The following is a 15,945-nucleotide window of genomic DNA, read 5'->3' on the forward strand; positions in this document are numbered from 1 at the left end:
AATAGCTCACCTTACCTGATCGCTCTCATTACAGTGTGAATGGTAACAGCCACTGTTTCAAGTCCTCTGTGTATATAAAATCCCCCTACTGTATTTTCCACTGCATGCATCCGATGAAGTGAGCTGTAGCTCACGAAAGCTTATGCTCATATAAATTTGTTAATCTCTAAGGTGCCACAAGTATTCCTTTTTTTATATATAATGTCAGTGTCTTCCAACTTCCACAATTGGCTATCCAACAATCCAGTTTTCCTCTAATTAACTGATGACCAGTATGATACCATATGATACCATACTTCACCTTCCGTTGGACTGTAGCTCACGAAAGCTTATGCTCAAATGAATTTGTTAGTCTCTGAGGTGCCACAAGTACTCCTTTTCTTTTTGCGAATACAGACTAACACGGCTGCTATTCTGAAACCTGCTATTACGGGGGGGATTCTACACCAAAAAATTAAAAATTCTGCATATTTTATTTGTCAGATAATGCAATATAATCACACTGGTTTCAACTGTTTTGGTAATTTATTTAAACTACAAAACAGAAAAAAAGTCACAGTAACTATTCAGCATTTCCTAAACACATGAAAGTTAAGTTACAAACACTTGGTAACCAATACCCCCATTCCAGTTATTATCCTGAATTTTCATTTAAATTACATTACAGAACACCAAATAGCCACACCCACAAAAAAAGTCATTTTAAATTGCTCAGACTTGCACACATGACAGTCAGACAGTTTTGCTAATCATTGTTCTGGACCTGGCTGGGTACTTTGGGACGTGCTTGGTTCAGATTGTCCTGACATTTTATTGACTGCTTGGTAAATGTTTTATTTACCCTTAATTTTTTTTTAATGGCTAAGTAAAATAAATCCTGAGCTGCAATCTAACCACATGGGAAAAAAGTGAGAGAGCACATAGATCTTCCTAGCTGAATCCCTTACTGTAATTTATAAGGCTTTACATCACTCTGGCACTGTAGGGGCCTTAAAACTTTTACAGGTTTTATGTTCCTGGGGGAATTGATTGAGAATGGAAACAGTTAACTAACAATAGGAACATTAACAATCTTACTAGGCAGGCTGCTACATTTCTGCCTCACTGACAGAGCCTGCCTCCTGCATAATAAAATAATAAAAAGCCCTACCCCTTCCACCGAGCCAGAATAGTAAATCAGAGCGACAGTCTCTCTCTCGCTTGCTGGAACTCGCACACGCCCAGCTCCACCCCCTGACGGTGATCAACATCTCCCATGCAGGCACACATGCCCAGCCCCTCTCCCTCTGCAGTGATTTGCATCTCTGAGTCTGCTCCAGGCACACTGGAACAGACTTGCTGCCGGGGAAGAGGCATGTCCCCTCCGCCCCGTAGATTTCTTTCGCATTTTTCTGTGGGGGGAGGGGGCACAAAATATGCGGATCATATGAATTCTGTCAGCAGTACAATGCGAATGAGTAGGGTATTACTCTTTGTGAGTTTGGTTATGAAAATCTAGTCTTGAATTTATGAAGACTCACCACTCAGAACATAAATCACAGAATAACGATAAGCAATACTTCAGCACTAGCTTCTTAGGTTGGAAGCTATGGAATAGATTCCCATAGTCTTACACTGAGTGTTACCTTCTTAGTCCTCAAGTAATTGTTTGAAATTAGTGGGACTCCCTGAGGTTTTAGGTATTGCTCAACATGAATAAGGATATGAGAATTTGTTACCTAATTTTTAAGTATAATTTGTCCTTTATCTGAAGTGTTGCATCAGGTGATGTGTTTAAAATTTAGAGCTCATTTAAAATCTTCTGACTGTTCAGTAGAGAGGCCAAAACTGCACCATTCTTAGGGACAGATCATGACTTCAGGTGTGCTCCCACATGGGGGGAGAAAAACGTGTGGCAAGCCCACTTACTTCCCTATATGTCCTATCCATACCGCAATGGAAGTGCAAAGGAGAGAGAGGGGAGAGCCTTTATGCATCTGCTAGTTCCACTCCTGTACAGATATGTGAGAAGGGTAAAGGCCAAAAATAGGCTGATGCATATTACTTCACCTGGGGAGCAAGGATAGAGCCAGGAATCAGATTGTGCCTCTCAAAGTCGCAGTCTGGTTCCTGGTCTGTGCTGGGGCTGCTTAGCTACACACATCCCATTACTCTGCTCTTGCGGCAGTGAGAAATCCGTACAGACTTAACGCCCACAAGATAAAGTAGGTCACTGGATCAAAAATCACACAGAACTTCCAGCAGCTGCAATTTCAGGTCATTGAACCCCAACAGGGTCTTAAAGGATCCTTAAAATAAAGGATTAAAAGTTAAAATCAGACAATGTGAGTACTTATTCCAAGGAGCAAATTATTCCATTAGTTTTGGTGTGTAAGACCAGAAGGCCGTCTCTATAGTCAATTTTGGTCATAGTTTGTTTGTAATTAATAGATGTTGAAATGAACTTAAAAGAAAACACAATTGTATGTTTCTATATGATGCTTTTAAACAACAACAATATAAGTGAATGTGTGAAATATTTTTTCTCCAAATTTGATCAACTTTGAAATTTTTGTGAATCTTCCACACACTCTCTAATTTTTTTAAATCCCCGACTGTCACTAATTTTTAATTAGGTGCTGAGAGTGCATGCACTGATTCTTGTACTTAGCTCTCCTCACATCCCCTCTAAAATTCAAAATATGTATTTGATTTCTCACTTTTTATTTCCCAAATGCCAGCCTATAGCTTATCAAATGTTAATTTAACTTGTGGAATATGATAGCCTAAGGAAATAAAATTATACATGTTTAGAGCAGAGAAACTCTAGGAAGAATGAGAAGTGCTGGTTATTACAGTGTCAGTATGCCCTCCTGTCATACTCGGACTGTGATTTAATCATGTCTTGTAAACTAAACAGGATAAGATCTGGTCAGTACTTGATTTGGGGGACTTCTGAAATAAAACCCAGTATGCTGCAGGAAATGGTGGCATAGGTGATTCAGTATGTACATTCTTTTTTCTGGCTTAGTATTGAAGCAGTGACCCAATATGCTGTTTAGTGAGTTTAATGCTGCTAAAATGAGAGTCTTTCAGATGAGTTTTAATACTGAGGTCCAGACCTTTTCTCATCATCAGAGAACCCCCAGTGCATTTCACAGGCATAGTCATGCTAGCCCAAGTGTTATGCCTGAATTCCAATTTAAACAATTACATTCTCCTTATCTGAAACACCTTTCTGTTGTTTCAGTCAGATAAGGAATTCTGGTTTGCTTCAATCGTGTCTTTAAAAAAATTGTGTTAGGGTACTCTGTTAACCATCTGTTACATTGTACACAATGACATATAAGTCTGTGGAATGCTTTGTGGCCCTCGTGGTGGAAGGCATTAGCTATATAAATGTATAGGGTAACCAGATGTCCTGTTTTTAAAGGGACAGTCCCGTATTTAAGCCCTCCGGTAGGTGTCCTAACTTCTTCTTAAAAACAGGCAAATTGTGCCATATTTTGTGTCTTTCTCCCCCTCCCCTCAGAGTACTGGCTGGTCTTGCTGCTGGCCAGATCCCTGCTCCCCAGCTGCCCACCCAGAAGTGCTGAGTGGAGGGGTGGGTCCAGACGCCGACAATGGGGATGGGTGTGCAAGGCTGGTGGCAGGGTGAAGATGCAGCATGAGGGGCAGGCCACTGCCCCCCGCTGGTCCATCAATGCAACCCCCACTGCCAGCAGGGCCCTGTCCCGTTTCCAGCCAGCACTGGCTGCGTGCTGCGGTGGCTGGTGAGTGTGGGCAGGCACCAGGCGGCGGCCAGTTACATGTCACCTCTTCTGCCACACATCAGCCCTTTACCTGCTCCCACTCTTGCTGACCTCTCCCTGCTTTGCCCCTTCGCACCCCCTCCCCCCCACGCCCCACAGACCGGCTGCTTCTCCATATCCCCACCGGCGGGATGCATCCTGCTCCCAATGCTGTGCAGACACCAGCAGCTGGTCAGAGTGCTCAGCTCACCAACAGCCTGGCCGGCAGGTTCCTTCCTCTCCAGCCCGGGGCACTGGCCAGGAGGAGCTGAGCCCTGCATGTGCCAAAGCCCTGCGCAGCCACTTCTGCTCCTCAGCTAGGCCGTGACTCCTACCCGCACAGAGCATGGGGCTGCTCTGTCCCCATGACACCCTCCTCTGCTGAGCCACCTCTCTGGCCAGGTTTGCTGAAGCCCCTGTAGTCAAGTTCCCTGGGCCCTGGTGCACATGCATCCTTAGGGCTTAACCCCTTCCTGCCTGCGCTGTAGCCGGGGTTTGGGGAAGGAAGGGAGAGGAGGCAGCTGGGTTATGTCAGTGCTGGTGGCCAGCAGCAGCCTGGAGGTGTTAGCTGCCTTTTGACACTGGGAGGGCACGAAGGAGCAAGCTGCTTCCAGCCACAGAGGGGCGGGGGGAAGAGATGAGCTCTGCGAAGACACGGGCCATGTCATCCCTTCCTCCATACCCCCACAGGTGGAAGCAGCTCCTGTCCCTTCCCTCCCGCATAGTGCCAAAAGGCTGCTGGCCACATTCTGGTGTGAACCCTGGCAGAAATCTGGGGGGGGAGGGTATGTGACCCTGTGTGCCCCACCCTATGTTGCCTCAGGAAGATGTGGTGCCAGGTACCGGGACAAGCGGGTCAGTTGTCCCGGGGGCGCAGCCAGGTATGGTGGGTGGAGAACGCCGGCAGGGAGGGTGGGATTGGTCGGTCACCCCTCCCCATGTGAGAGAGATGTACGATTGTATGTGTCACCTCTCCCCAGGTGTGTGTGGGGGTATGGGCAGGTATCACCCCTCCCTGTGTGAACCCTAAAGCCTTAAAGATCAGAAGGTAAATCAAAAATCCAACTATGCAGTATTTCTTTTTAACGGGGGCTCAGTCAACTTGATGTTAATTTGAACTGCATAGTTTTGTATTGCATAGTTCTGATTGATTGCTGTTGAACTCACTTGAATATGAGTAATTTTACCAGGTGTCCTGTATTCAGCATAGGGAAATGTGGTCACCCTATAAATGTAAGATGTTATGATCTAAATGTGTTTTTTATTTGCATGTCCTTCATTCTTTTTACCTGGCATGGTAACAGAATGTATAAGAAAACATCTTTTCCACATCTCATCTCTTGCTTTATCATAGCAAATGATTTGCATTCCTTGAGGTTGAGAGAAGCTGACTAAGGGCTTGTCTATATGGGCAAGTTTCTGCACAGTAAAGCAGCTTTTTGCACTCAGATTGTACACACTGGCACGCCACTTTGTGCACAGAAACTCCTCAGTTGCAGTACTGCAAAAAAAAACAAAACCCACCTCAATGAGAGTCGTAAGGCTATTTGCACAGAAGCTCCAGCACTCCTTTGCCAGTGTAGACACTTGATTGCTTTCTGCACTGTAATTGGCCTCTGGAGCCGTCCCATAATGCCTCAAGTGACCTCTCTGCTCATTGTTTTGAACTCAGCTGCCCCGAAGACATGCACCCCTCTACTGTCAAAGCTCCCTTTCTGACAGCCATTGCATGCTGTGCTGATCTGCTCTGGGACGCAAAGCAAACCATTAATGTGGAATGCTTATGCTGTTGAACACAGAGGCAGGGGTGTGTGTGTGTGTGAGTGTGAATGTGTGTGTGAGAAAGAGAGATTGCTGTGCAGAGAGCCCAGGGAGGGAGGCGGGGGCTGATGTTGGTGTTTCCCCTCCCCCTACCTCAGGATTGGTTGCTTCCTGCTGCTGTCTGAACTTACAAGATAGCATGCTGACACTCTCTGTCCCCCCCAACACATTGTCTCTCTCCTCCTGTATTTGTAGGTTAATGGGAGTTGCTGGTGCTCAGAACTCTTGAAAATCTGTCCACTTATCTAAATAGCTAAGTGTGGATTTAGCTGCCTAATTTCAGGGACTGAAAAATATTTCCTTAATTTATATAATTTACTGTAGTGTTAATCTGTGTGCAGAACTCTGACAGTAAATATGACTGGTGATCTTAAATGCATATTTGTCCATAGAGATAATGTGTATTCACAAATTCACCAATTATATATTGGTTTGAATCTAAATACATATCCACTAGTCAAAATGAATATTTGCCTGGGAGATCATTCTTTTGAAAAATAATGTAGGTAATATAACATTTTATGAAAAAAATGCCTTTTTAATTATGGAAAAAGCAAGGAAATAGAACAGTAAAACCCCTGGTGTATCAGATATCCAGATTTTGACATAAACTAATAAAACCCAGGAAATTGAAAGATAAAGTGGGTTATCTGTCCTTAATTCATCCTTTAAGAGAAAGAGAATCTGTCCTGTTGAGATAAAATCCTCTTATGAGGAATTTATTTTTAGATTGGCTGAGAATAATGCCCTAAGTATAATGCAAAACAAAAGTTATCAGAATTCTGAGCATTTTGATTCTTTCATGGAGCCATCCACCACCAATCCCCTGAGTCTATTAAAGGACTCTTCATTTGGCTTATGGTGACATAACATCTGTAGGACTTGTGTTTATAGGTCAAATCGTGCACTCAGTTTTTCTATCAGTGATGCCATGGAGTTGAATGGATGCAGGGTTTGGCCCTACGTCATTAGCATATAATCCCTTCATTGGGATGCTACACTCCCTCCCATGCAGGTGGACAGGAAATGGGCAGGAAGGCATTGGGAATTGGCTAAGCCTTGGTTCTGCCCTCTCTCCCTACACACACATACACACCCGCCAGCCAGCACAGTTGAGCCAACACACAATGTGGGAGTAGCTGCCACTAGTATATGACCAGAGCAGATTTCTTCATCCTGTAACTAGGGCCCTACCAAATTCACGGTCCATTTTAGTAAATTTCATGGTCATAGGATTTTTAAAATCTTAAATTTCACAGCTTCAGATATTTAAATCTGAAATTTCACAGTGTGATAACCGTGGGGCTCCTGACCCAAAAGGAGATCGCGGTGGTGTGGGGGGACGGGACACGAGGCTATTGTAGGGGGGTCACGATACTGCCAGTCTTCTTTCTGCGCTGATGCTGGCGGCGGTACTGCGCCTTCCGAGATGGACATCAGGAGCGGCAGTGGCCAGCCGGGCACCACGCTCTGAATGTAGCACCACCACCGCCATCAGCACTGCAGACGTGAGGGTGGCATGGTGTGGTATTGCCATTCTTTCTTCTGCGCCACCAGCGGAGGTGGGTCTGACTCAGCCCTGGGGCGCCACCCAGTCCTGCCTCTCCCTAGTGCTTGGGAGTTAAAGGGGCCTTGGGCTGGTGTGTGTGTGTAATCACAGCACCCCCCTGACCACAGTGCCCTGGACAGTCGCCCACATCACACACCAGTAAGTCCAGCTCTGACCCCCTGAAAAGTGACAACCCCCCGTGCCACAGTCACTTCTGTGCTGCTGCTGGCGGTGGCATTGCCTTCAGAGCTGGGTGCCTGGCCAGCAGCCACTGCTCTCTGGCTACCCAGCTCAGAAGGCAATGCAAAAGTAAGGGTGGCAATACTGCAACCCCTCCCCCCTCCCAGCCAGATTTCATGGGGGAGAGCAGATTTCACAGTCCATGACACGTTTTTCACAGCCGTGAATTTGGTATGGCCCTACCTATCACAGTGTACCAGTGAGGTGCCAGGGAGAGAATTGTGATATATTGAAGAATGGTGCCAGTCAGGAAAGTAACTTACATTGTGAGGTGCAGCAAAACCCTAACAAAATTGTCACAGTAGCAGTTACAGGCCCCAAACAAGATCAGGGCCCTGTCAGGCTAGATACCATCCGAAACCCATACTGAGAGTCTCTACCCGGACAACATTGTAATTTAGGGCTTGTCTACACTACCCGCCGGATCGGCGGGCACCAGTGGATCCATTGTGAATCAATTTATCGCATCTAGTATAGACACGATAAGTCGACCGCTGAGCACTCTCCCATCTTCTCCGATACTCCACCACAACAAGACGCGCAAGCGGAGTCGATGGGAGACCGTCAGCAGTGAAGACACCATGGTAAGTAGATCTAAGTACGTCGACTTCAGCTATGCTATTCACGTAGTTGAAATTGCATATCTTAGATTGACCTTGTGCGGTAGTGTAGAAAAGCTCTCATATAGATACGACAAGTATAGGAAGGGAAATAGGCACACAGAGGTGAAGTGCCCAACTTCACACATCAGGTCTGTGGAAAAGCCAGGAGTAAAACTCCAGTCTCCTGACTCTTAGTGCAGACCATCAAAATACATCAGACATGCTTTTCCATAGGCAGTATTATGTGGATTGCATCCTTCTTTGAAAATTGTTTTAAAATAGAGTTAAACAGATGTGGTAAAGGTTTTTCTACAGAAAGGATATCATTCATTTTCATTTGAGAGTTTGTCTCAAAGACCTGTCATTAGTTTGATATTGAGCAAAGAACTGGAAAAAATATGCAGTGAACTGGAGAGGCAGAGAATAAGACTAAGCCGAAACATATTACACAGCAGGAATTCTGTTTTATTTGTTTGAATTGCAGCTAGTCTGTAAAGGGCAATCCGATGATCACATTGACCTGCAAATGGGTAATTACTTTTTGAGCATTAATTGAGGAGAAGAGCATACATTGTAGGCAAACAACTGCATTAGACAACAGTCATTTCCCACTCCCCCAGTGATGCCATTGATCTGCTGTTACCATCTCATACAGAGTCTGTAGGCTTTTAAAGTACATCAGATACATTCATTAGTACTGACAGCACTGGATATTTTATTATGAGAAATGTTATTAACTCTAATATAATATCTCATCTTAAAGGAAACATCAGAATTAGCACAGAAGAAATAGACTTTCCCTCTCTCTCTCTCTCTCTTTCATATTATCACGTGTATAGTTATAATGAGGTGGTAACTCCTCTATAATTACAATTGAGACAAGCTTTCTGGTTAACAGCCAGTTTTCCTAAGTGCTCTAAAATCCATGTTTACTCAGATTGCTTGAACATTGGTGTTCTTCATCAAAGGCATGGGGCAGGTTTAATGGTGCAAATTTAGAGACATAAATATAAAGCCTCAGTAATTTCCATGAGTGACTTAGAGAGCTGTAGGGAACTACTGATTTTCTCAAATGAGCAAGCAAGCAAATATTAGGGGGAGAGGGAGGGAATCATCCAAGCATAATGTATAACAAAATGTACTTCATTTATATAGTTTTAATTCTTCATCATAACTTCATGTTATACTAGTAAATGTCCTATCTTTACTGTCTTTGTAATGATAATATCAATGCAATATGAGACCACATTACCTGTATTCTGAGAAGTTCAGGGATACCATTAATTTTTGTACTGGAATTATAGGGTATGCAGATTAGCAGGATTCTGTTACGTTTGTGTGCGTGTCTGTCACAGACCTTTCTAATTATCTCATTACCACAGGGTCTAGACACCACATCCCCACCTGTTATTGCATGTAACACATTGCCAAATGGCTGGCCCACATAGAAAGGGTAGCCTGAATCCTGGTATCATTGAAATCAATGGCAAAACTCCCATTGACTTCGTTGGTGCAGGATCAAGCCATCAGAGAATACAATTCAAACCTAAGGGAGAGAGTCCTTTGTTCAAGTGGTGCTGCCTTGTGCTTTTGCTGCAGGAGGTCAGGGATCTGTCCCTGTTGACTGTTGTAGTTTTGCTACATATGCATCTATTAATATTGTAGAAAATGCAGTATGATGTTTTATTGTACTGTTTGAGAAATAGTGTGTGACCTTGTGATATATGACAAAGGGAAGTAGATAAGTTTGTGCATGCTACTTTTACTGTGGCATGTCCTGACTTTAAATGGGAAAACCCCTACATTAAGATTTAAAGCTTCATGGATAAAGACTAAAACATCCAGATATACCAGAGTTAAAGTGAAACCTTAGCTCTGTCGCCTTATGCGTAGGCATTATGATTCAGTATTTCATTTCAAGATCACAGGCTGTTTTTTCAAATACCAAAACTAAATTTACAAAACACAAGACCACATTTCAGGCCTTCACAAAGACACAAAATGAAGTGCATTTTCCCCCTTTCCAGGTCATTTTTAAATGGTTATCCAGTTTGGGGGCCAAATCTTGATATAGATTATGCCAGATTAAGGGCCTCATAAACCAGAGACAAGTTTCTTAAAATATGGCTTTATTTCTAAGGCTTAATAAGACATTGGTCTTTTAGAATTCACACACAGATCTCCCATACCACATACAAAAAATGAGGTCCACAACACCATCCTCCTCCCCACCCCCCAACCTCCATGTATAACTCTCCCTGGTGGCTCTGTGGATTGGAGGTTGAGGCAGACCTATTTCATTACCCTTGCACCTATCTGAAACTGCAGAGGAAAATGAATCTATCAAGGGACTATACCAACTTTCCTATAGAGGTCCATTCTTGCTGTGGAACTTCCTTACAGGGGAACCCCTTGCAGGGATACAACAGAACTGTGGTGCTAGGGATTTAGGGCAGAGATGCAAGAGACTCAGATAATATAGAGGAATATAGCCACCCAGCGGAACCTCAAGATCCACAGGGTTTAGGGTGAGATCCCTCAATTTCTTCTGTGAGAGGGCAAATCACACCTAGCCTCTGTGTGATCTCTAAACAAGCCAGGTTTAGAAGAAAATCAGTGCAGTAGTTTTAAAATTTTGAATGTTTAAATGTGACAAACCAGTTTTCAAAACTCAATGGGAGTTATAGGTACTCAGCACCTCTGATGATCAAGCCCTGAAGTGCAAATCCTGACTTTAAGTGAGCTAAGGGCCCCCTACCAGCAGAACCAGAGTAAGGCAAAATTTGCACAAGGGGATACCCATATATAAATATATATAACTCTGTCTTGTATTTTACTTACTGCATATTATCTCTGCAAGCTCAGATAATAGCTTTCAAAGCAAGTATTCCCTTTTACATATTGGAGCTGTGAAACATTTTTCATAAACTCTTTACTGGCCAGTGTTTTTTCCAAGGGAATTTATAAAACTGTAAAATGAAATATTTTATATCATATTAAGGCACCATTGTAGTCCACTGCCATGTCTATATGCACAGAGAAGTGGCTAGAAATAATGACCACAGAAGTTAGCACTAAATGTTTCTCTAAGAAGCTCTGAACTTTAATCATATTTAAGGTATTGAGGGTGAATGACACTAGGACTGTCGATTCATCTTATTCAATGGACGCTTAAGGAAAAAACTAATAAACATAATTTAATGTGTAAGTATTTCCTTCCCCACAACCCCTGTGGCTTTAGCTATGATTATAGCAAACTTACTGCTATGAATGATGGGTTTCCTCAGTGTGATGGAAACTCTGTAGGTCATCAGCAGCAGTATGTGGAGATGTATTATATACCTCCTGGTGCTAAATGACCGGGTCGTGTATGGGATGACTATAGCCTCCTCTAATCCAGAGTTTTATTATCCTGGTTCTAGTCCAGAGCTTGGAAACTTAGTTGGCAAAACCCTTCTGCTGAGCTTTTGGGCAAATCGTTTCACTCTCACTTTAAAATCCTCTATCTCCACACATTTCTAGGAATGGGTATGATGCTGGTGTACATATTTATTAGTATTCCGTAACAGTAGGATTTTACAAATGGCATAAAATCCATGAAAATAAAAAGGCAAGAGTATAATTGTACTGTGTGGGGTTTTAATAAATATTGGACACTGATCCTAGGGTGTGGTAAATTTCCATTAGTTACACCTAATAAGCTGATGCTGTGCGTTTATCCAGGTCTGTGGGGACAACCAAAATGCTTACACAGTATAATCCCCTGCTGCTTTCTTTTGCTGTTTTGCCAAATATAAGTTTTTAAAAACTGTTTTAGTTCCCGTTGCCTGCTTACTCCAACTCTAATCAAGGCCCATTGTGTCATACTAAATGAATGCACCAATAGGAATGACTTCATTTTACTCTGTGAGGTTCAGAGCAGGCTCTGTATGGTGGAATAGGATTGTCAAACAATAGAAGCCAGGAGCAGAAGAGGCTGCTGAGTTGCAGGGCATCTTCTATAGATTATTGTTTGAAATCCAGCTGTGATTTATAAGCATAAGGGATTGCATATCTTCATAGTTTGGCTTGACCTAATGAAGAATGACCATATCCCCAGCTTTGCTAGTTGGTGGACAAAAAGTATACATTTGTTATGGTGCAGAGGTCAGGATGGACACTTGCAAAATAGGAGATGAAAAGGTCAGCCAGGAAATACCCTAGGGTCTCTTCAAAGTATGTTGTAAACTGTTCACTCAAAATTATTTATCTTTAGCCTCTGCCTTTGTTCAGAAAATAGAGAGCTGTAGACTTGTTTCTTGTTACTGGGCTGAATTCTCCCCTTCCTTACCCCCTGGAAACATCAGTTAAGTGAATGATGATACATGGATGTAAGTGAGTGGAGAATTTGACCTAGAAGCGCTGTCACTGTTGGTTGCTTGATCCGGAGCTTCTGATGCCAGGTGGGACTTCAAAGAAGAACACTATGTTCAGTATCAAGAGAGGTGTCCTTTATTTTTTGAATGAGTTTCTGTTAAATCACTAACCATGGAGAAAGGTGCAGCATAACTGCAAGACAGTTAAACAAAGTATACCTGTGGTTAGCCCCAAGAAACTTTCCTAAAAACAATAGGAAATATAGGGCTGTAATAAGGGTGAAATGTGGCTCACAATCTAACACAGATTTTTTAGAAGAGCTCTCAAATCATGCTTCCCTTTGCAAGCGTTTTTTATCCTTTGACTCACCTAACCATATGGCATCCAAAGATATAAACTGCTATATGACCATTTTCAGAATATGGACTGGTCACAGGATTTGCCATAACTGATCAAACCAAGAGCACACCGATTATGGTATTCTTTTCCAATGGTGGTCAGTACTTAGTACTAATACTGATCTGACATCCAGATTTTTAATGCTTAGCTCAAAAAATTGAAACCACTGTCACCATGGTTTTCCCCAGCAGCTATGTAAATCTTGAGTCTTGTCTGCAGTAGGAAGCTTACCCGGATGGAGGATGTTTTCATCATGGTTTTGGAAGTGCTGAAAAACTTCTCATTTATACTCTGATCAGTATCAGTTTAGCTATACCATCACTGAAACCATTGCCAGCAATAGGTAATTTTCCTAGTCCAGACAAAGCTTATATGTCTCTAAGACATCGTCATTGTTGGACAGTTCCTAGAGATCCTATATTTTAGAGCTAAATGTTTCATTTTATGAAAGAGCAAATTCCACTATGTAATCACATCTTAGATCATATAATGTTCAGCGCCTAAATTATCCTGAGCTGCTTTCAGGCAGTCAGTGTGCTTTGCAGAGCAATATTCACAGAAATTTCAGGTAGCAGTGACAACATCATTTGCTACTGTGCACTTCTTTAAGGCACTAGCCATAACTACATTTAACTTGATTGCAAATCAGCAGATTGGATTGTGGTATCCTTGGCTGAATGCTTTTACCGTGTAGGTCACAAAGATACAAACTTTAAATGAAGCAACTGGAAGGCAAGTAGCATTTCACTAAAAAAATCTTCCAGGATATCAGCTGAAATAGGGATCTGTTTCACAGTGGCCATGTTAACGGACCCAGAGTATAACTAGGAGAGAAAACAATAGAAAAGTAGAAATATAAAAGAGGATGGCCAACTGAGAAGACCCTGAGTCATAGTTGTCTGCTCTTAACTCTATCACATTTCTAGTGAATTATGCCATCTTGAATCTCTTTGCTTTGTCTACATGGGAAGGTTTTACCAGTGGTACTGATATAGTTGTACAGATTTAATTTGTTTGTTTTTTAACCCTCTTCCCAAGCAACATAAAATAAATTGGGAAAACACCCTTCTAATGGAATAAAAATGTCCACATAGTGTTTATATGTGTATAGTTTTATTGGTTGAAATTCACAACTTTAGTTAGATGGCGAAAACTTTCCTGTAGAGACATGACTTTTTACAAGGTTTTCCATTCCCTTTTTTATACCTCATACTGAGCAGAAAAAAGTAGCTCTTTTGGGGATCTGGTAACGGATCAAGCAGATAAGAATCCTTGTTCTTCTCCAATAGAAAAAGCATAGGGGGAGATTGAAAGCCATCAATTCCAGAATCAACTGTACTATTGCCTGCTCAGTGGGATGGGCATGTATTTTGCAGAGATTTTTTTGGAATGTTTCCATATGAGATTTACTGGAAAGAATAATGATAGGTTCTGATACAGGATTCTGAATATCACAATATTTGTGGTACTTCTAATTCATTGTACACATGCATAAGTCTATAATCTAAGGTAATGAATATCACAGCAAAAGTCTTGTGGCTGAAATCTGATTTATGTTTTATATTCTAGTTAAAAGTGTTATAGAAGGATGATGGAATGATTTATGAAAAGTAGGTGATCAGGTCCTCTTAAATTACACTGTAATTTACAGAGCTTGAAACGAGCGTTGGGCCTATTTAATGATCCTCAAACAATAATATAAATGCACTTTTCACTCATATGAATTTTGAAACTATGCTGATTATTAACATTCAATGTATTTTGTTTATATGGAGGCCTGGTCTAACTAGAAAATTAGGTCAGTTTAACTATATTGGTCGGGGTATGAAAAATCCACACCCCTGAATGGCATAATTAAGCTGACCTAAGTCCCTGTCAGAAGAATTCATCTGTCAAAGTAGCTACTGCCTCTCAGGAGGTGGTTCTATGCTAATGGGAGTGTGTACACTGTAGCGTTTTAAGTTTAGACAAGCCCTGAGATATTTTAAAGTGGAGACAAAGCATATATTTCTGGTATATCAGCCTACAATTATGTGGCCGCCTTAGCTACCAACTGGAAAAAGCCATCAAAAAGACATGCTATTAGCCATCGTGGTTTCTTCTGAGTACATTAGGGCATTTCTAGATGACTTTATACCTGGGCAGTCTTACTGTGTAGTCAATCGGGGCTCTGCAGTGTTGGGTTATTTATGTTTGGTGGTTTGCATTATTTTATATACTGTGAAATTATATGTATTATTTTAAAGCTCTGCCATCTCTGCTTGTCTTCTTTTGAGGGAGGGGTTTTATGGTCTCTGGTGGGAAGCCTTTTGTTAAAAAAAAGTAGTAAATAAAGGAATATTCTTGCTTCCTTGTCAGCTTTCATAGAACTTTATTGCTAATGTTACATTCCTGTTCCGTAAGAGGGGCGAAATAGTTGTGGTAATAATGAAGATTCCCAATGTATACTGAGTTGATTTAAGAGTATGGGAAAATATTCCAAAGTATGCCAGCTGTAAAAGGATGTATAGATTTTCAAAATCATTGCAAAGCAGCAGATACTTTGATGTTTTAAAATTCCTTCTTAATACTTGTTTTTTGCAGTCCTGACAGTGAAGCCTTTTGACTTTTTAAGTGACCTAGACAATGCATTCTGTGCCCTCTGTATATGCCATTAGTGCAGAAAATGCAACCTTGTTTCTTTTTATCAGTAGAAAAAAGTGCTGTTCTCAGAAGATACTTTTGCTGTGTGGGGTCTTTAACTTGTTTTATGTACAAAGCTCACTACAATGTTTCCTGTTGTGCTTTTTCCTAGAATGGTTTCACTCCTTTATACATGGCAGCTCAAGAGAACCACACTGATGTGGTAAAATATCTGCTGGAAAATGGAGCCAACCAGAGCACTGCTACCGAGGTAAAGCACATACTTCTTTTCTAGAGACTTTCTGTTATTTTTCTTTCCCTCATGACCCAGATGGTTTTAGAATGAGCATGATTTTCAAACCAAATATTTCCAAACTTTGGACCAGATTGTGCCATTGTGATCTGTATGTGAATTTTTCTCTTTCCGTGTGTGGGGAAGGGCGAGGGGGGGTGGTGGTGGTGGAGGAGAATCAGTTGTCTTCACAGTGCAGTTCCTTCTTCCCCATGCTTGGAGTCATGAAAAACCCTCTTTGAATCTAGGTGTGAAATTATGGCCCAATTGAAGTCAATAGAAAAATTCCCTCTG

The 15,945-nt window shown here is 41.9% G+C and overlaps 1 protein-coding gene across 1 annotated transcript in view; it reads left to right on the forward strand.

The window, feature by feature from the left end:
- ANK2 (ankyrin 2) overlaps nt 1-15,945 on the forward strand; it is a 252,289-nt gene that overhangs the window by 68,026 nt on the left and 168,318 nt on the right. The window contains exon 5 of the mRNA XM_077814767.1: nt 15,532-15,630. Coding sequence (XP_077670893.1) covers nt 15,532-15,630 — 99 coding nt within the window. The remainder of the gene's footprint in view (nt 1-15,531; nt 15,631-15,945) is intronic.

Source organism: Eretmochelys imbricata, chromosome 4 (assembly GCF_965152235.1).
Source record: "Eretmochelys imbricata isolate rEreImb1 chromosome 4, rEreImb1.hap1, whole genome shotgun sequence".
Lineage (NCBI taxonomy): Eukaryota > Metazoa > Chordata > Testudines > Cheloniidae > Eretmochelys > Eretmochelys imbricata.